Below are 19,124 nucleotides of genomic sequence, written 5' to 3' on the forward strand. Positions count from 1 at the left end.
TGCTTGGCTAACTGACCAAAGAGGACAGAAAAGTGCAGCATAATTTTTTTTTAATTCCTATAAAGCCAACAGGATAGTTGTTTAGTTCTTTCATCAGACTACACTAGAGAACCATCAGATTATACAACACAACCATGAGTCTGGCTTCCTAGAATGAAATGGGACAAGCAGATTGTGGGGTATGGGGGGAACATGAGAGGCAGACTCTGGGTACCAGTTTTTCCCAAACTGTCAGATTGCCCTGGACACTGTGGGAACACTCACCCTCCTCTTAGTGAGTCAGGAGCTGGTGGCAGGCTGGGTAATAAAACATTAAAGTCTGCCAACACACAAGTACTCAGTGCAAACACTTTTTCAATAGGAGAACTAATTAGAATTTATTTCATTTAAATCAGATTTGAAAGCCAAACTAGTAGATTATTATACACACAAAATAATACATGGATCTAAAACATTTTTTCACAGCATAAAACAATAACTAGGTGGCAAATTTGCAGAGAAGCACCTCATGAAAAAGCTTAAGAATATAATGGTTTCATACAGTTTCTTGAGTATCCCTCTGATGAATCTGCAACTGGCTACTGTGTGAATCAGGATACTGAGACAGGATACTGACACAGTTTAGCTAAAAGTGTGATCCAATAAGCAAGCTCATGTCCCTCCTATGCATTACTTCACATCTATGAGACTATACCTCTCTTACAAAGAAAGGCTCAGAGATTTGGGGTTGTTCAGCCTGGAGAAGAGAAGGTTCTGGGGAGACCTTATTGTGGCCTTTCAATATATAAAAGGAGCTTATAAGAAAGACAGAGACAAGACTTTTTAGTAGGGTCTGTAGTGACAGGACAAGGGGAAATGGTTTTAAATTGTAAGAGGGTAGATTTAGATTAGATGTAAGGAAGAAGCTCTTTACTGTGAGGCTGGTGAGGCACTGGCACAGGTTGCCCAGAGAAGCTGTGGATGCCCCGTCCCTGGAAGTGTTCAAGGCCAGGTTGGATGGGGCTTTGAGCAACCTGGTCTAGTGGAAGGTGTCCCTGCCCATGGCAGGGGGGTTGGAACTAGATGATCTTTAAGGTCCCTTCCAACCCAAACTATGACTCTATACACATGTAAAAGCTGCAAATGGAAGATGAATGTGGGGGTGAACTGTTTCCTTAAGAATAAAGTGAACCTCTGAGGACAGCTCTAAGTATTCTTGCTTCAGGGATGACTGGGAAACAGACAAGATGTAGAAAACAAAAATTTCCCGTGTAAAGGATCAATCTTATTTTACTTACTTGAAGAGTGGATTTCTGAAAATGCAAATACTACAGAGCATATTATCATCACCATCATTAATGAAACAGGAAACATGTATCAGGATGGAGATAGTATATAGTTTTATTTATCTCCCCTTACTACAGAAAGAGTGTATATATAAGTAAATTCAACAATCAGTAATAATGAATCCTGTCCGGCCTAAAATGAACTGAACATGAGATAGAAAAATAATACCTCCAGACTCCCTGTATTTTAAGCAGCAACTTGCTTACTTTCATTCTTCAGAACAGTTTCACATGAAGTGAAGTCATCAGGTCTGTGGTATTAATAGGGGGGGGACAGGAATCCAAGCAATTACTTTGTAATTTGCTCCCACAGAAGCTGCTCCCCAGTCTTCCTTTGAGATATGGTTGAATACATGTTGAATAATTTTCTTTACTAGGAGGGGACTAGGAAGGGGATAAGGTTGATCAACAGCTGGTCTTACATACAGCAACGAATTCATGTCTAGAAGTTTTTCACATTTTTTATGATATTTCGAAACAGGCAAAGAAGGAGTTGTTTTGTCTACAAGTTTCTCTTTTCAACTCAAATTTAAGGGCTCTGACCACACCATTTGTTACATTTTATTCCTCTTGTGGAATTTCAGTTTGGGGTTAAGTTACCTTAGAATGAAAACTGATTAAAGTGAAATTTGTTCTGTGGAATGATGTCAAGAACAGCTCCAAACCTACTTTATCCCACCAAGTATTTGACCTTTGAAAAGAAACCATATTTAATTTAGTAAAAAAGGCAGTATCACAAGAGTTTTTTTCCATAGAAAACCATTATCTTACTTCCAGGTTTCAACACCTGTTATTATTAAGATAGACAGGACACACCAGTGATTTAAGTTAAGATTTACATAAGGTTTAGTGGGACTTGAGTTTTGCATTGTCTTACAAATCTGTGTTCAAATAGCCTAATCATCTCAGTGAGAAAACCTGAATTATTAAGATAAATTCTTAAGATTATCAAGATAAATTCTTGAGAAGGATCTTCAGACATGTAACTTCAATAAGAGCAATTCTTCCTTGAATAAAGCTCCTCTCTCCTGAAATTTATTTCATATTAAAAGGATTGATCACAGATCTTGAGTTTTACCTATTATGCATGACATGCAAGATATTAAAAGGCCGTTCAAATCTTCACATACTGATATTTTACCCTCTCTACACTGCTACTTTATCTTAAAGGACACAGTTTAGAGGACAGGTTCTCTATCGTAATTTAAAAAAATCTTTCATTTAAAAAAATCAAGGTTAGAGAATGTTGGGGTTTAGGATATCTCTGTCTTACAGCTTTTATGCAGAAAATAACTGTGTGTACATGCTACTTGAGAGCTCATATTAAGAGAAAGAAAGAAGAGAACAAAAATATTAGAGCTACTAATTACTACTGTAGTACTGAAATCCCATCCCTGTCATGGCTGCAAACATACTGTACGATTATATAGTGTGAGAAAAATTAAGTAAATCCTGGCCTTTTCACAATGAAGTGGACAGAGCTTAATCAGAAGCATACACTAACTGAAGATTTACTCTCTCCAAAACCAGAATGAATGTTTACTGTGATATATTCTTACTAATGACATTATTCCCACCTTTCACATCTATCACAGAACCCAGAGCACCAAAATTTGATTTGTGAAACTATAATTATCTGAAAGAGACTTCTGAGGTTTGTGTTTTTATGTATTACCACGCTGAGCTTAGGAAGCTAATCATTACCTTTAGAAAGAAACATTTTCAAATAAAAAAACCCCAAACTTTGGATGCTTTTTCTGGACTATCAGCAGATACTAATTTGAATTAATCTGACAGCTAATGAGTATTTCTTAATTTGAAACATGATTGTTGTAGGCAGGATTATGAAGTTCCATGGAGCCTTTTACTCATAAGGCATTCACTGAGCACATTATGTTGAAAGCATTCAAAGTAGAATCAACATGAGAAAACAGTAGTTATGCAGTAATTTGAGGCATGCTATTATACTTTTTAATTCTCTTTTGGAATGCTGGAGTTATTTCAATACGCCTCTACCACAGTATCTTTTTTAAATTATTAGGAAAACCTTTTTTCTTTAATATGATAAATAGTGCAGCGTCCAGAGACTAGCCTCATGAGCACTATTTTGCGTATGCATTATGCACATGAACCCATATACAAGTTAAAAATTCTATTTGATTAGAATGTACTTATTATGAAATTGCTGCATTTTTATTGCATTTAATTGAAAGATTAACCAACATGCATCAAGTACTTCACAAGGAGAGTGTTAGCAATGTAGGAGAACCCTTTTTCCTTCAGTGTGAAGGAACATGACATCAAGTACTGGAAGAGTATCACAGATAAATAAAGCAGCTAAGATCCAGTAGGAAACACTAAAAATGGCCTTTTCCCAAAAAATTATTAAAAAAATACCACTTTCTTAGGAAAAAAAAATAATCACAAGTCAATTAGCTTTCAACTTTTTAATACACAGATTATAAAGACAGAGCTTTAAGTTTATTACTGTGAAAGCATTCTGCTTAGCTTAGTGAATATAAGCACTTCTTACTCTCCTGCTTCTTCATATTGACTACTGAGATTCAGTCAGTTGATTCAAGAGTTGGTTTATTTATCCCCTGGCATTAGCTAGTAAATTACAAGTTCAAGGTATGCTTCCTCAGAAGACTAGGCTTTCACGGTAACTAATTAAAATAATTGTAGTGTACACACTTCACTGAATAATTAGCTTGATAAAGTAATACAATAAGAGTTATGGCATGGCAAAATCATGTACTAAAGTAACATAAAAGGTACATGAATGGACAGTAATCACGTAAATGGAAGCTGAAAATAAAAACTGAGGTAGAAAAGTAACTACTTAAATTCCAAATTAAAGGTTGTTTCAAAGACACACTCATAGGAAAATTATCAATTTGAGCAAAGTGTTACTGAATTTCCCTACAAGCAGCAATATGTTTCAACAAAGGATTTGGCTTCTGCTGATGGAAACTTTAGTTCACGGTTAAAAGAATGCAATACTAAACATCTTTTTATTTTAATCAATAAGATAAAATACCTTAACTTATGTAAGATAATAAGATATGATCATACCAATCTCAACTTAATAAAATAAAACAAATGTTTAGGGGTTACAGGGCATTCAAACCAGATTTTTGACCTTTTGCCTTTGAAATACCCAGACAAGTACATTTTGCATCTCGTTTTTTTCAGTCTATGTAAAGCTGAATTGAACCTTAGCACATCTACCCACCTATCTACTACATTCAGCTTACGTATTATGCATATTTTTATCCTAGTCTTCATATATTTCCTTCATGATTTTAAACTAAATAGTACACTATACACTGCTAAAAGTATTATGACTAACTGATAAATGTATACTTTCTCAGTCTTACCAAAGTAATTCCAGTACTCCAGATTTCAGGTAGCAGAGATAAACTACCAGACATTTAACTGGGTACTTAATAAAAACACCAATATCTAAATGTATTTAAAAAATATGAATGACGACAACAGAACAGTAAGTCATCAACAGGCAATTATACATTTTTCTTGTTGATGTTGTTAGAAGCTAACATGTCCATTTTTTAAAGAGTCTAAAAGCATCCATTGTTCCTCAATTTAACTAATCTGCTTGTTATTATTGGTAAAATATGGTTAAAAATATGGTATTATTACCATGTTTTTCAAACATGGATCCTTTTGCATGGGATCACTGAAAACTTCAAATCTGAAGATGATGATGATTACCTCCTGCATTTCTCATCTACTTACGTATATATTTTAAAGGCTTTCATTTATCAGTATCCTCTGACATTACAATGTCACCCAAGGAAGACAGATCATCACTGTTTTTCACTGAAACATTATTAAAACTTGTGCACACTAGTAACAGCAGCCATTCTTCAAATCAGTCTTTTCTTTCTAACTGTTTCTTAATCACACCATAGAGAGCAAAGAATTTTTTTCCAGAAATCACCACTAACATTTCCTACAGATTTAGCATATTGGCTTTATTTTTCTAAATTCTTCAATGTGATGAATTGTTTTGAACACATATTATCTTTTCAAAATGCTGATTAAATAACCTAAATAACATCAGGAACTGAACTGCACAGGAAAAACTTACATATAAAAGAATATATGAGTTAGGGGGAAAAAAACTGTATGTGCCAAGAAAGCTTAACCTATAGCTTACCGGTCATAGTCTCCATTACACAGTGCTCTGACAGAAATCTTGAACGCCTGCCACACTGGATTTAATGTATTTTTTATGACTTCTGTTTTGTGGCAGATTGTAAAACTGTAATAAAAAAAAGATATATTTTGTATTTATTTATTTTTTCTTTTGTGTCATCAAATAGGAATCAAAAGAGCTGTAATCTCTATTCACTCATACAATGTCCATATAAAATTTAATGTAAGAAAAAAAGAAATGCAGTGAAATCAGAGAGACGGGAGGACTGAAGAGAACACACCTGTTTGAGAGAGATTACAGACTAGGGTGCTAAACAGCTCTAAACCTAAAATGTTTTTACCCAAAACTTCGACAAGAATTACTACCATTCAGTGAGTTATTTCAGACAAGAGCAATCTCCATCCCACTTGTTTAAACAGGTCTTGTACAGCCAGTAGTCAGTCACAGATCCAGAAATAAAGCAGTCTGGTAAGGATTTGACTCTTGCTTAGCGAAGCGATTAAGAAACTAAGCCAAGGGAGTTGTGGCTTTCTGATTTTTGTTCCCCATTTTATGTCTATGATTTTTTAACCAGGGCTGTCTCAAGTAAAACATATAAGCCTCTGTGAGATCCCACGATCACCTTCTCTCAGGTGAAATACAATGAATTGTTTTAATGCATTCTGCTTTCTCTAAACGATGCAAAATTAAAATATTTATTTTGAATCTTCATCTTGGGGACTGAACTGTTCAAAAGAAATCAGGACACAAGGTCACTGGTGAAATCACTACTGAAATTCTACATACAGATATAACTAAAGTTGTCCTTTGAGGGAATATCTTCCTTACATTCTGAAGGCCTGTGTTTTTATCCTGGCTATGATTCAGAAGGCATGCCTGAAGCTGAGACAGAAAAGGGGTCATCCTTCTGCCCATGGGTGCAGAAGTAGTGCCCCAACCTCCTGTTGGATTCAGCAGACCAATAAAGAATCAGTGGCTCAACACTCACCTCTTGGAAGGAAGTGGGGAAGCATAGCACTCAAGGCCAAGAGAAACTGCATATACTAGCACTCCCAGTAATGCCCAGAGAAATTTCACTAATGACCTTAATACCATTCACAAAGGACCCATAACTTCTCCAGGTTTGCAATTTAAGATATTTCAGCGGTTATTTAGGAAGCTGTTCCTATAATCTGCCTCCAAGAGGAAAAGAGCAGGGAACAGACACACATATACCCATACACAGGTTTATGTTAACAACTGTTCCAGTTAAGCTACTGAAACAAGTAATATCATACATGTCTAGCCTTTCGTTTGATACAATGTTATAGGTGAGGACTATCAGTTTCCAAGAAAACTTAACTTGCCAATAGACACCCATGTAACCCGTATGTTGACCAGAAGTTAGCATGTCAAGTCTTAGCAGCAGAACAGCAGAGATTAACCCACTTTAACAAATTAAAGCATGGAAGTAGCAACAGCCAGTTGTAAAAAAAAAATTTCTATTTAAGATATTTTTGAATTCTATTTCCTAGAACTGTTAAAAAGATAAAAGATATTTCCAAATTTGCAGTATAAAATGTTTTTATCTAAAACAATTTCTAAGCATTAGCATATTCTGCAGCTACAATTTTGAGAATTCTATTTAAATTAAAGGCATACTATACCCCAACAAAAGTAATGCTATTTAACTATTTTTATTACAATTAATTTTCAGTGTCTATATTTATTACACATTTAACTCTTAAAACTCTGAGTTGCAATATTTGATCTATTTGTTACAATAGTTTTATTCTTATACTGCGTAACATGATATACTTAAATCCAACAAGCATTATAAAAGAAATACAGCTTAATCTGACAAATATAAAAAACCAAAACTATATTACCATCTGCAAATAAATAAGTTGCCTACTGTTTAGCAGCAGAAATACTTAACAGGCATCTACCTGCCATCTTCATTGCTTCGATGAAATACAAGGAAAGGATCAGATTTCCCAAAGAAGTCCTTCTTGTCTAGTTTGTTCGCACAAAATTGCATTAAAACTGAATCCTGAAATAGGTAATACAGAAAAGTTACATACATACAGTTTACTACACTAAATTAAAATTAAAAAATCATTGACTAATAACCATACAAATAGAAAACAAAATCAATGAGGGTATCTGCCTTCTAGATGCCCTCTACATATTCACATTCCTGTAATGTCTTTATAGTGCAATTTGAACTGCTGGAACCAAGAAGTCCTTTGTAAAGGGATGCAGAGGAAGGGTAAATTTCTGTGCTAAATGCCTCAGGATATTTCCAGTATTTTCTGATATCCAAAGTTGCATTCTCAGGGAAGTAGATGCACAGGCAAAAAATGCATATTAGAATTAATTTTAAAAACTCCAGTGAGACAGGATTAAGCCTTATTCCTTCAGTGACTTAAACCTGCAGTTGTCTGCTCCAGCTGTCTGTAAAGCAAATGGCTTAGCAACTTGCTATTAAGAGTCTAGAAGCTTCCAGAAAATGATCCTGGAAGATACCAAATACACCCATTCTGATGACGAATAAGGAGAAAAGTTTCTTTGCTGTGGTCAGCCAAACTGATAGTCACACATGGTCTCCTCCTTGGGCAGAGTCAAGAATGCAAGAAGGATTATAAATGCAAAGATAAAAACTGCAGACTCACCAGCTAACTGGGGCAGGGCCTGCTGGAAGACTGTGTTCCATAAACAGGTCTACAGGTGTAACAGCAGCAAGAGGAAGACTAGGGAAAATGTGGGCTCACCACTGAGTAGGGCAGGGGACTAGGTGACAATGGACATGGAAAAGTTTGTGTTTCTCAGAGCTTTCTATGCCTTGGTCTTTGCTGGTAAGATTTGCCTTCAAGAATCTTGGCCACCCGAGACCCAGACCTGAGAAAGTCTGAAACAGGGATGACTTGCCCTTGGTAGGGAAGGACCAGGTAAGGGAACATTTAAACAGACTAGACATACAGAAGCCCACGGGACCTGATAGGATGCGCCTGTGAGTGCTGATGGAGTTGGCCAATGTCACTGTAAGGCCACTTTCGATTATCTTTGGAAAGTCATAATGTTCAGGGAAAGTTCCGGAGGACTTAGAGAAAGAAAATGTCACTCCTGTCTTTGAGAAAGGACAAGGGAGAGGATCCAGGCCAGTATTTCCTCAATCCCTGACAAGATGATAGAGCAAACAATCCTGGAAAACATTTCCAAACACATGGAAGACAAGGTGGCTGAGAGTCATCAGCATGGATTTACAAAGCGGAAATTCATGCCTGATCAACCTGAAGCCTTCCCTCATGAAATGAGTGTCTCAGTGGGTGAGGTGAGACTAGAGGATGTTGTTTATTGTTGACCTTAGCATGGCCTTAGATGCTGTCTCCCATAATATCCTTGTTCACAAACCGATGAATTACAGACTAGATAACTGCACAGTGAGGAAGACTGAAAACTGGCTGAACTGCTGGGCTTCAAAGTGTCATGATCAGTAGCACAAAGTCCAGCTGGACACCAGTCACTAGTGCTGTATCCCAGATGTCAAAAATGGGGCCAGTAATATTGAACATCTTCATTCATGACATGGATGATGGGACAGAGTAGACCCTCAGCAAGCTTGCAAATGATACAATACTAGAAGTCGCAGCTTATACACCAGATAGTTGTGCTGCCATTCCAATGCACCTGTACAGGCTGGAAAAACAAACCAACATGAACTTTACAGAGTTCAACAGAGGGAAATTTCAAGTACTGCACTTGGAGGGGAATAACCCCATGCACCAGTACAGGCTGCAGGCCAAACAGCTGGAAAGCAGCTTTGCAGAAAAGGACTAGGGGGTCTTGGTGGACACCAAGCTCACCAATGTGCCCTTGGCAGCAAAGATCCTGGGCTGCATTAGGAAGAGTGCTGACAGAAAGTTGAAAGAAGTAACTCGGCACTGGTGAGGCCACCCTGGAATACTTTGTTCAGTTCTGGGCTCTCCAGTACAAGAAAGACGTGGACAGGCTGGAGTGATTCCAGCAAAAAGGTCACTGAAATGATTAAGGGATTGGACCATCTCTCATATGAGAAGAGGCTGAGAGAGCTGGAATTATTTAGCCTGGAGAAGAGAAGGCTCAGGGGGGTCTTATCAATTTGTATAAATACCTGATGGGAGGGAGTAAACAGACTCTGGTTAGTGGTATCCAGTGGAAGAACAGGTGGTAACAGATACAAATTGAAATACAGGCAATTCCATTTAAATACAAGAAAAAACCTTTTTACTGTGAGTGTGGCAGAACACTGAAACAGAGAGACTGTGGTGTCTGCTTGGGCATACTCAAAACCTGACTGCACAGAGCCAACGAGTAACCTGCTCTAAGAAGAGCCAGGAGGGTCAGATTAGACAATCTCACAAGGTCTCTTCCAACATCAGCAATTCAGTGATTCTAAAAATCTTTGCTGTACTGAATATGAACTATAAAAGTTTGGCAAAAAATCTCAGAAGATCAGATAAGAATTAATCCAAATACTGAATAAACTTAGGTAGGAAAATATCCCAGAGAAAGTATGTGACAGCTGGTGAGACAGTGCAAGAGATTGTGTGAGAGAGTGTGCACATGAAGGAGCATGACGGAGAATGCAAAAGAGAGAGCAAGAGCGAGAGAGATACTGAGTCCCAAATTATTTGCCACCTCCCTTCAGTGATTTTGAACTAGTCATCACGTATGTAAAATTTCCTACTGCTAGATGGCAGTTAAATGAGACTGAGTTTGTGCACCCTATTAACATAACTGTGCAGGACTGGCAGGTTGCCTGGAAAAGGTAAGTAAGATTTGAGCCAATGTGCTATTCAAATATACCACTATACCACTTCTGCAGAGAAATAATACAAACTTGACTAAGCTGGAAATACAGCACAAAATTAAGGTTTTTACTTCAAATATCTAATGAACATAAGAAAATAAGGCCTAAACAGATTAGCTATTGGATATATTAATAAAAAGAGAAACATGACTACTGCACAAATAGAAAAAAATTAACCACTTATGACGTATTATAAAAGTTAGAAGTTATACAAAAGGCAAAGCATTACCCCCTCAATACCATCAAATTACAAAAACTAAGCCCCAGAAACAAATCTCTTCAAGCCTCAAGGTATTTTTGTAGGTTTATATATCTAATCTGGTACTCTCCAGATCCCCTGAACATTCTCATAAAATGTCTGATACTATTGCTTTCTTCATTTAAGATTTGCTGTCTTGTCATTGCAAACTCTTCAAAGATACACCCTACAGCCCCATCCAATATATACCATGCTTTGACAAACTGCCTCCTTCCTCAGATTCCAACTAGTCTTTATCACCCCACATCTGTAATTCTTCTGTATTCTTCCTTCCAGTTTCTGTTTCCCGTAGGCATCTGCCATTAATAGGCCATGGAAGTCTTCGCTTTCTTTAAAGAAAACTGTTTAAACTCTTCTTTTACGGTGATTCTTTGAAATACCTTACTAGTTTTTTCCCCATAAACATTAATTTCACATTTTTTAAATAATATGACTCGCTATTAGCATAAAACCTTTTAATTACAAGGTTAAAATTTTACTTTGATGTTCATGCAATGTCAATATTCCATAATGGAACTATAATTCCATGGCTGTAACAGATGGATCTTTGTTAAAAACTGGACACTAAGAGATTAAAATGTGATTAATTACTTAGGGAAAAAAAGACTAGATTTAAAACTCATCTAATAATCCAAACCTTTATGCTTCATATTGTTTTCTGCTTCTTTCTACTTCTTCTATCTAAAACTAAGAGTAACTGATAGGAAAAAAGTATCTTAACTTCTTACATATATCAAAATGCAAATTTATACATTATAACTTTCACAATCTGGTGCAGTGTAAATCACACATCATTTTAATTTTATTTTTCAAAAAGCAATGAACACACACTTACTCGGCAACAGCCTAGTTCCTCTGCTGTTACTATGACTGTTCCACATTTCTTCCCAGGAATTCCACTGTAAGAAAATACAACTACATCAACTCAGTTCCTTGATATAATTTATGAAAGTTAAAACTGACGCAGATAAGCACAAAGTAAGCTTTCAAGCCACAAAACTGATGGCATGCTATAGTTTCCCTTTTCTGTCACTTGTCCTGTGTAAAAAAGTTGGCTTATCCTAAGTGAATTGGTAAATGAGTTGCATATTTATTCTAACTAGTAAGAAACAAATCAGTTTCAATTTTAAAGGAAATAGCATAAAAAGTTTAAATATCAGAACTCCATTTTCCAGCCTCCCATTGATATTTTATTTAGAAATGACTCTACAACTTACTGATTTGTGAAAAGCATCCTTTTGCAAATATTCCTTAAACAAAATACCCAAAATATATTTAAAACTACACACCAGCCTTATTTTACAACATTCTGAAATGTTTATGAAGACACATAATAATCTCACCACTATATCAGATTCAGTAGTTGCAAAATAAAGTATAATTCACCCAGACAGCAATTAAAAACATGCTGCTGCAACACCAGAAAACACAAAACAAGATCCTTAGCATAAAGAGCAATACAGGAACAGAAAAGCCACACATAATCTTGTAAAATTCAGTGCCAGCAGCCTTTTGTGGGGGGTGGGATGGGAGGGGTGGAAGTACAAATATTGAGATGCAACTTTTTTGCATGATGCTATACTATAAATGAGAAGTTCTGCAATATCCTAATGTGTATTGGTGTGTCCATTAGCACACACCTTGGCAATTACTTCTAGATCTTTTTTCAAAACTAATGCTATTGCTTATGCTCATTTTATTTCTAGCTCTTTATTTCTTTATGTCTGTCTTGAAAATAATTATTTTAATAAAATTACTTTCCAAGAAGACATTAAGGTAAAATCATATTTTCAAATTGATTGTATTTTTTAGGTTTTTCTAAGAGAACTAGAGGGCACTCCAGTTCTTCTGTTATGACAAAACATTAACGTAAACTTTACTGTTGTTTGTATTTTGCTTATTAGTTTCCTTAATTGTTTTGAAATCTTTTACAGGGGTCAACAGTTTTAAATAAGTTTAGCAAGACTGTGGTATAATAAACAACTGGTGGGAAAATAGTTCTTAGAAGCAGATAAAAGTTTAGAAATTATGAATAGAGGAACAAATACTTATGCAAATTTATGCAAGCTCACTGAAACTCTTGTTTAGAAGTTGATGTTTAAGTTTATAAGGAATACATCAGGGAAAGCTGCTCCTATACCACTGCAGTCATTTGCCAGTAATCAGAGAGATACATGACTGCTCTCCTGGATCTCCTCAGTGCTACATGCTAAGTCTGAATTTCACAAGGAAAACAGTGGATTGGGAAACTATTCAAGTTTTTGTTGTGAAATTTTAAATGACGATTTAAATACATACAAAACTTATGGCACTCTTCCATTTAATGTGGTATGACTTATAAAGTACAATACTTTAAGATCAAACAGGATAATTTTCTTCAAATAACAGAAAAAAAGAATCTGGTCATTCCAAATGTTACACAGTACAATTCACAGTTTTATCAGCGTCTTCAAATCATATGGTTTTAAATCTGTCACCCTTCAACAGCTCAAGACCAAAAATTACCCATTTTAGCCTCTGTAGCAACAGGATGTTGAAATTGAAATCTCAGATTTTCAGAAGATGAAAAAGCTGCATTTTTTCTTTTGAACAGTACTTGAAGCTTGTCGTGGTTTAACACCAGCCAGCAACTAAGCACCACGCAGCTGCTCGCTCACTCCCCCCCACCCAGTGGGATGGGGAGAGAATGGGAAGGAAAAAGGTAAAACTCGTGGGTTGAGATAAGAAGAGTTTAATAGAACAGAAAGGAAGAATCTAATAATGATGATAATAACAATAATAAAATTACAATAAAAAGAAAAGAATTGGAATAGACAAAACAAGTGATGGACAATGCAATTGCTCACTACTTGCCAACTGATGCCCAGTTAGTTCCTGAGCAGCGATCCACCCCCCAGACCAACTCCCCCCAGTTTATATACTGGGCATGATGTCATATGGTATGGAATACCCCTCTGGCCAGTTGGGGTCAGCTGCCCTGGCTGTGTCCCCTCCCAACTCCTTGTGCCCCTCCAGCCTTCTTGCTGGCTGGGCATGAGAAGCTGAAAAATCCTGGAGTTAGTAGAAACACTACTTAGCAACAACTATGAAGATCACTGTGTTTTCAACATTCTTCTCATACTGAATCCAAGACATAACACTATACCAGCTACTAGAAAGAAAATTAACTGTATCCCAGCCAAACCCAGGACAAGCTTGAAAAACTCTTGAAATTTGGTAGTAACAGCAGTAGTAGAAATGACTTAGTTATCAGGGTGATATTGACCTTACATGGTAAAATGTTTCAAGGAACAAATGACCACGACCCCAGCTTTGACAGGAAAGGAAGAAATAGAAATTTCAGAAATGTAACAAAAAACCCAGAAGTCCCCAGCACCACAATTCTGCAGGTTATTCCACCTCAAATAGAAAGCACTGGTATCAGAATTACCATTACCTGAACCAAAATTCTTCCTACTGAAGTATTTGAGCCCAGTTAACTGTGCCATTAGGGACTTATTTGAGATGTAGTCTGGGCAATGACAGTACTTTGAAGAAACAGCATCAAACATTTCCTTTGGTATGAAAAGTCAAATAGATTTATGCCACTTCTAAAAGATTATTGTGTCATATGGTAGATTCTGAAAAATACAACTCTGATCATCTCCAGAAGAGCTGGAGGCCTGAAGTAAACTGTTGATAAGCAAGCCCCATTTCTGACAAACTGGTCACCAAACAGTTGCCATTTGATAGAGAACCTTCTGCCACCCTGCCTGCAGCTATAACACATGGCAGTCAATGTCTGCCTGTCTCAAACTGAGATTTGCACACGAAGACATTTATGCGAAGACATGCTTCATTTCATCCTATGAACATGAAGGCCAAGGGATCCCCAACCCCAAGAGATACATGTGTCTGGAATTATCACTCTGTAGGATAGGGGAAACTGGAGAGTCAATCCCCTGAAGATATGTGGGTGTGTATGTCAGAAAAAAAAGGAATTCTTGATTGTTGAGTAGATGTGAAAAGTACACACAGTATAATCATAGCTGAAAGCAGTGGGGGTGAGGTTTGGCTTGACATATCACCACGGTTCTCAAGGACACATGCCTTATAAAAGAAGGATAATTATTACCATGATGGCTGGCGAAGAGGTGAAATGCTTAATTGAGATTATCATACAATTTCTCTACAGAACAAAAAGTTCTCATTATTCAGGAACTAAAAACTCTACCAAGTGACCTCTACAGTTTGTGATGCTATTAAGTACAAACTTTGTATGCTTATCTTGAGACTACAAGCATGAAAAAAGTATTGGACAATTTGCAGACACTAAAGAGTTTGTTCTCTTACAAATTCCCTTACAAACCATTCATTAAGAAAAAAATCCTTAAATGTAAAGTCAGCACCCTTGCAAAAACTTCAGTGGTTGCAGATCAGCAAAATAGAAAGACCTTTAACTAGCAATAATGCCTTGTGAGAAAATAACAAAATAATTTCAAGCTGGTCTTATCACTGTAGGAAAATACATAACCTGGAGATTCAGCATTACAGACCAGTCCTTCCAATTGCCAGGGAAATACTGACTAATATGACCTTGAAGATGAGCATGTAAGAGTTCCACCTGTTTAAATGCAGAATGCAGTGCCACTGCCCATCTTCTTTAGCTTTAAGGAATAGCTGGCATTGAGCTGCCCTGGAATTGGTTCTATAGCACTGAAACAACAATACAGACTTCATATTCAGGCAACCAATTTCTCAGGCTAGGTTCCTCTGGAAAGGGTTACAGATAACGGTTTGTGGGGTAATAATGAGGCAATCTATATTGCATAATGACTGCCACCTCCAACACTCAGTGCTAGTTGTCTGACACTCAGATATAGAAAATGTGCCAGTCTAAGTGTGAATAGGGTGCAAACTGAATGTGAGGAAAATCTACATTTCAGTGGGTCCTACTGGTTTGAGAGCCCAGAACCTGTAGGTTTTCTACAGTTATCACCTCTTTTTGCACAGTATTTGAGGGAGCAAATAATCTGACTGTTAGAGGAACTGAACAGAAAACTATCATCAAATGAAAGGCCCTCAACAATACCTGCATGTCTCTAGACAAGACACAGTCCTGAAGAGTAAATATTGTCTCCTTAGAACAAACGATTCCACAACTGAGACACCACATCTGCAGCACCTTGAAAAGTTTGAAAGGAGACTTTGAAGACAACTGGGGCTTTAACAAGGACTGAAAGGAGAACCTTTCCAGCATTGGTGAAAAAGTCGGAGAAAGATGGCAATTTATCTGGGAATTCAAACCTGAGAGGTTAAACAGAGCCTCCAATTTTGCAAGCTGAAACAGCAGTGAGAGAGGATGGAACATTTTTCGGATCACTCAAAAATTTACAGTCTCATCCCTGAATTTACAGAACCTAGCCCTCTGGCAGTCACAACCACAGATAAGAGGATAGGACAAACATATAGGAAGTACCAATTCCAGAGTTCAGATGTTTTTCTATCAATTATGTTCACAGCAAGATGACAGAAGAAAGAACTTCCAAAAATAGGCCAGCTGGCTCCAGTACAGCCTCATTAGCAGGCAATGGCACTCAGATGTGAATAACTAGCATAGAATGCTCATTAGGCTTTGCAATGGCTCTGCCTCCTCATTAAAGGGAATCCCTACAGGAATGCACTTAGTAGATCCTGAAAGAAGCATTGCTCAGAGTTATAAATGGGGCAAGCATCTTCTCTCTAGGAAGACAGAACATGCAAATATCTAATTCTGAATAATGTCTGGGAAGCTTATGCTCTCTTGAGAGAAAAAAAAAAACGGTGTCATTTCTGAAAGTAGATATAGCTGCACCTCATCCTTTCATGCTAATACAACTGGGACATGCAAGGCCAGTCTGAGTAAATCTTACACATGGAGCTTGTCTTGAGAAGGCATTTAATGAATCTAGTAACCCAATAGGTAAAGAGAGTAAACGTTACTGTTAAAATGTCAGATTCTCCATTTCACCTGCTTTGTATGACTAGATTTGTTTTCCAAGAGAAATTATACAGAGCAAACATGCACCTCTGTAACTGGCCAGTCTGTAAAATAAAGTGCAACAGTGAAGTATGTTCTTGAATAAAGACGGTCATCATCACAGAGATAACAGGCTAGCGCACTACCATACTGGGAGCAAGAGTCTTCTGCAACAGACTGCACTGAATTCAAAGCCCTTAATGGTGTCAGAAACAGAGGGGGAGGTCCAGGAGACATCCTCATACCCACCAAGACCAAATACTATTCTGCTCATGCCTCAGAGGCATAAGACGCTGGTGCTTTTAAGACCAATGAAACTGCAAGTCATGCCTGTCATGAAGGTGAAGAAGAAAAACATGCATGTATATCTCCACTTTTGCACTCACCATGAAGATCAGTAGCAAGGTATGTTTCAGCCTGCCTGACAGACCACTGCAATGGTGACCATCTAGGCTTGAGATGCTTACCTTCATTTTGATGAAGGACAAGAGTATCCTTTTATAGTACTTTCTATGGGAACTTTCTCTGGTGATATACAATCTGACTTGGAGTTGGCCAGCTCATGGCAGCCATGGAGTCCTGAATCTCATGAGGTTCTTGTAAATGTCCAAAGTAGATAGATCTGAAGTTTAAGCTTCCAATCTTTGTAATTTTCATTTTGAAAGAATGTCAGAGCTTACTTCAATGCCAATCAGAGAATGGAATTCAAGCTTCTTGAGCTAGTAAAGTACAAAAAGTGCTACTTCGGTAGGGTAGCTGATTGGGACTAAAACAGCACTGGGCATTCTCTTCTTTGCACATCCATTGGCAGAGAACAGAAAGGGCAAAATGCTAATGAACTTCAGAAATACTGTGAAGAGAAAAAGCTCTCTGATCTCAAGTGAAGGATTACAAAGAACATTCAAGTAATGTGAACGTGGACTTCACATAACTTGGTAAAGAAAACAGTAAATTCAAAGCAGTAAATATCTTTAGGAACAGAAGACATGCAATGTTGTCAATTGAATTATTTTTATTTGAATATTAAGAGACATTAAACACGCATCTATAAGCAAACAATCCTGAAATGCAATGCAATGGTTTAATGAATAAAGTAGGACAATAAATGTCTGCTAGACACCAAGGTATCCAGACTTCAGAGAGTCCAGAGTGAACAATCAACCAGGTACAGTTGTCTAGCCACAGCACTGTCAAAAGCACCAATGACAAAATAAAACCTGAACATGGGAAAAAGCTGATAAAAAGTCACAAACACTTTCTCATTAACAAATATCTACCCACACTACATATACAAAAAGGAAGGTATATTTCAAAATCTTTCACACAGGCCCACACAACTGTGAGATAATTTTAAGGTCTTTTTTCAATAGAATCTTCACTGATGTCTTGTCCTTTCTCATAGCTAATTTCAAACTTTAAACTTCATCTGGTACTCACTTCAGACTTCACTTAACTAAGTGATAACAAACTGCTAAATGGATGATTTTTAATCTATGTTTAAAAAAAATTTCAGGAATTTTCTCAGAAAAAAAATGTGTACTGTGCTGAATAATTTACCACTCTGAAGACAGACAGAACTATAAAGACCTTCAAGAAGTCAGCAAGATTTGTCTTACTAAATATCGGTGTCTTCAAAGTCAGCACCTTTCTCTGACGAAGTCACCACAAGCTTCCAGTAGAGTCAACTAACAGCCAAAACAGTCAATGGAGTTGCAACAGTGCAATTCACTGTGGCAGTTAGCATACATTAGGCCTAGATAGTGAAAAGTTAGTGAACTTCTGTTTCAGTAGAAGTAAACAAAATAGGGCCAACCTCTTGACCCGATTGACAGGATAGTGTTTGTGTGCTCAAGTACATGGTCAAACTATGCAACCAACCTGCTCACCATCAAGAACTAAAAATATGTCCAGAACAAGTAGAGACTGTGTGTCCCCATCCCATGGTACTGAGGCCCTCCTGGGACAGCCCTGGTAGGAGCTGGGCAGGGGCTGTTTCTCTAATTGGGTTACTGGAGTTCCTCCACCTGCCTTGTACCTCTGTGCTCCCTTGTAGGTGTGGAGATGGGACTTCAATGGGCTGATGGCTCTCCTGGGATGGGTCTGTAAGTAGCCAGGGCAAGGTATTATTGGGGTTCCTCCACTTGCCATTGTGCCTCTCTTCTTTGTTTGCAGACAAGCTTCTTAATCATGTAACCTAACACACCTCTTCTATTACAACACTTACTATACTTGTCCTCAAAGCTACTTCCTGGACAAGTTTTTAAAAGTTTAATATCCAGAACAGGATTAAGAGGAGAATCACAAAACACAGTTGTCCAATAACAACAGTACTTGCTGAAGTTAACCACTTTTGTATGGTTGTATCAGAAATCTGATAATCTGATCAGCTGATTCTTCAGTGCAGGATTTTTTTTGCAGGAGGTAGATTACAATTAACAGTTTCCTACTGTTTCACAGTAGCCAAAATCTTATTAAACAGTAATTTAACACTCCCAATAGTGATGTAGCCAATTTTAGTTTTTGGGGGG

General features: G+C 37.3%; 1 protein-coding gene across 1 annotated transcript in view; it reads right to left on the reverse strand.

Annotated features, from left to right (window-relative positions):
- CPNE8 (copine VIII) overlaps positions 1-19,124 on the reverse strand; it is a 70,708-nt gene that overhangs the window by 39,916 nt on the left and 11,668 nt on the right. Inside the window, 3 exon segments of the mRNA XM_010581082.1 lie at positions 5,509-5,613; positions 7,437-7,540; positions 11,434-11,497. Of these exon segments, the coding sequence (XP_010579384.1) occupies positions 5,509-5,613; positions 7,437-7,540; positions 11,434-11,497 (273 nt within the window).

Source organism: Haliaeetus leucocephalus, unplaced genomic scaffold (genome assembly GCF_000737465.1).
Source record: "Haliaeetus leucocephalus isolate CR32 unplaced genomic scaffold, Haliaeetus_leucocephalus-4.0 Scaffold751, whole genome shotgun sequence".
Classification (NCBI taxonomy): domain Eukaryota; kingdom Metazoa; phylum Chordata; class Aves; order Accipitriformes; family Accipitridae; genus Haliaeetus; species Haliaeetus leucocephalus.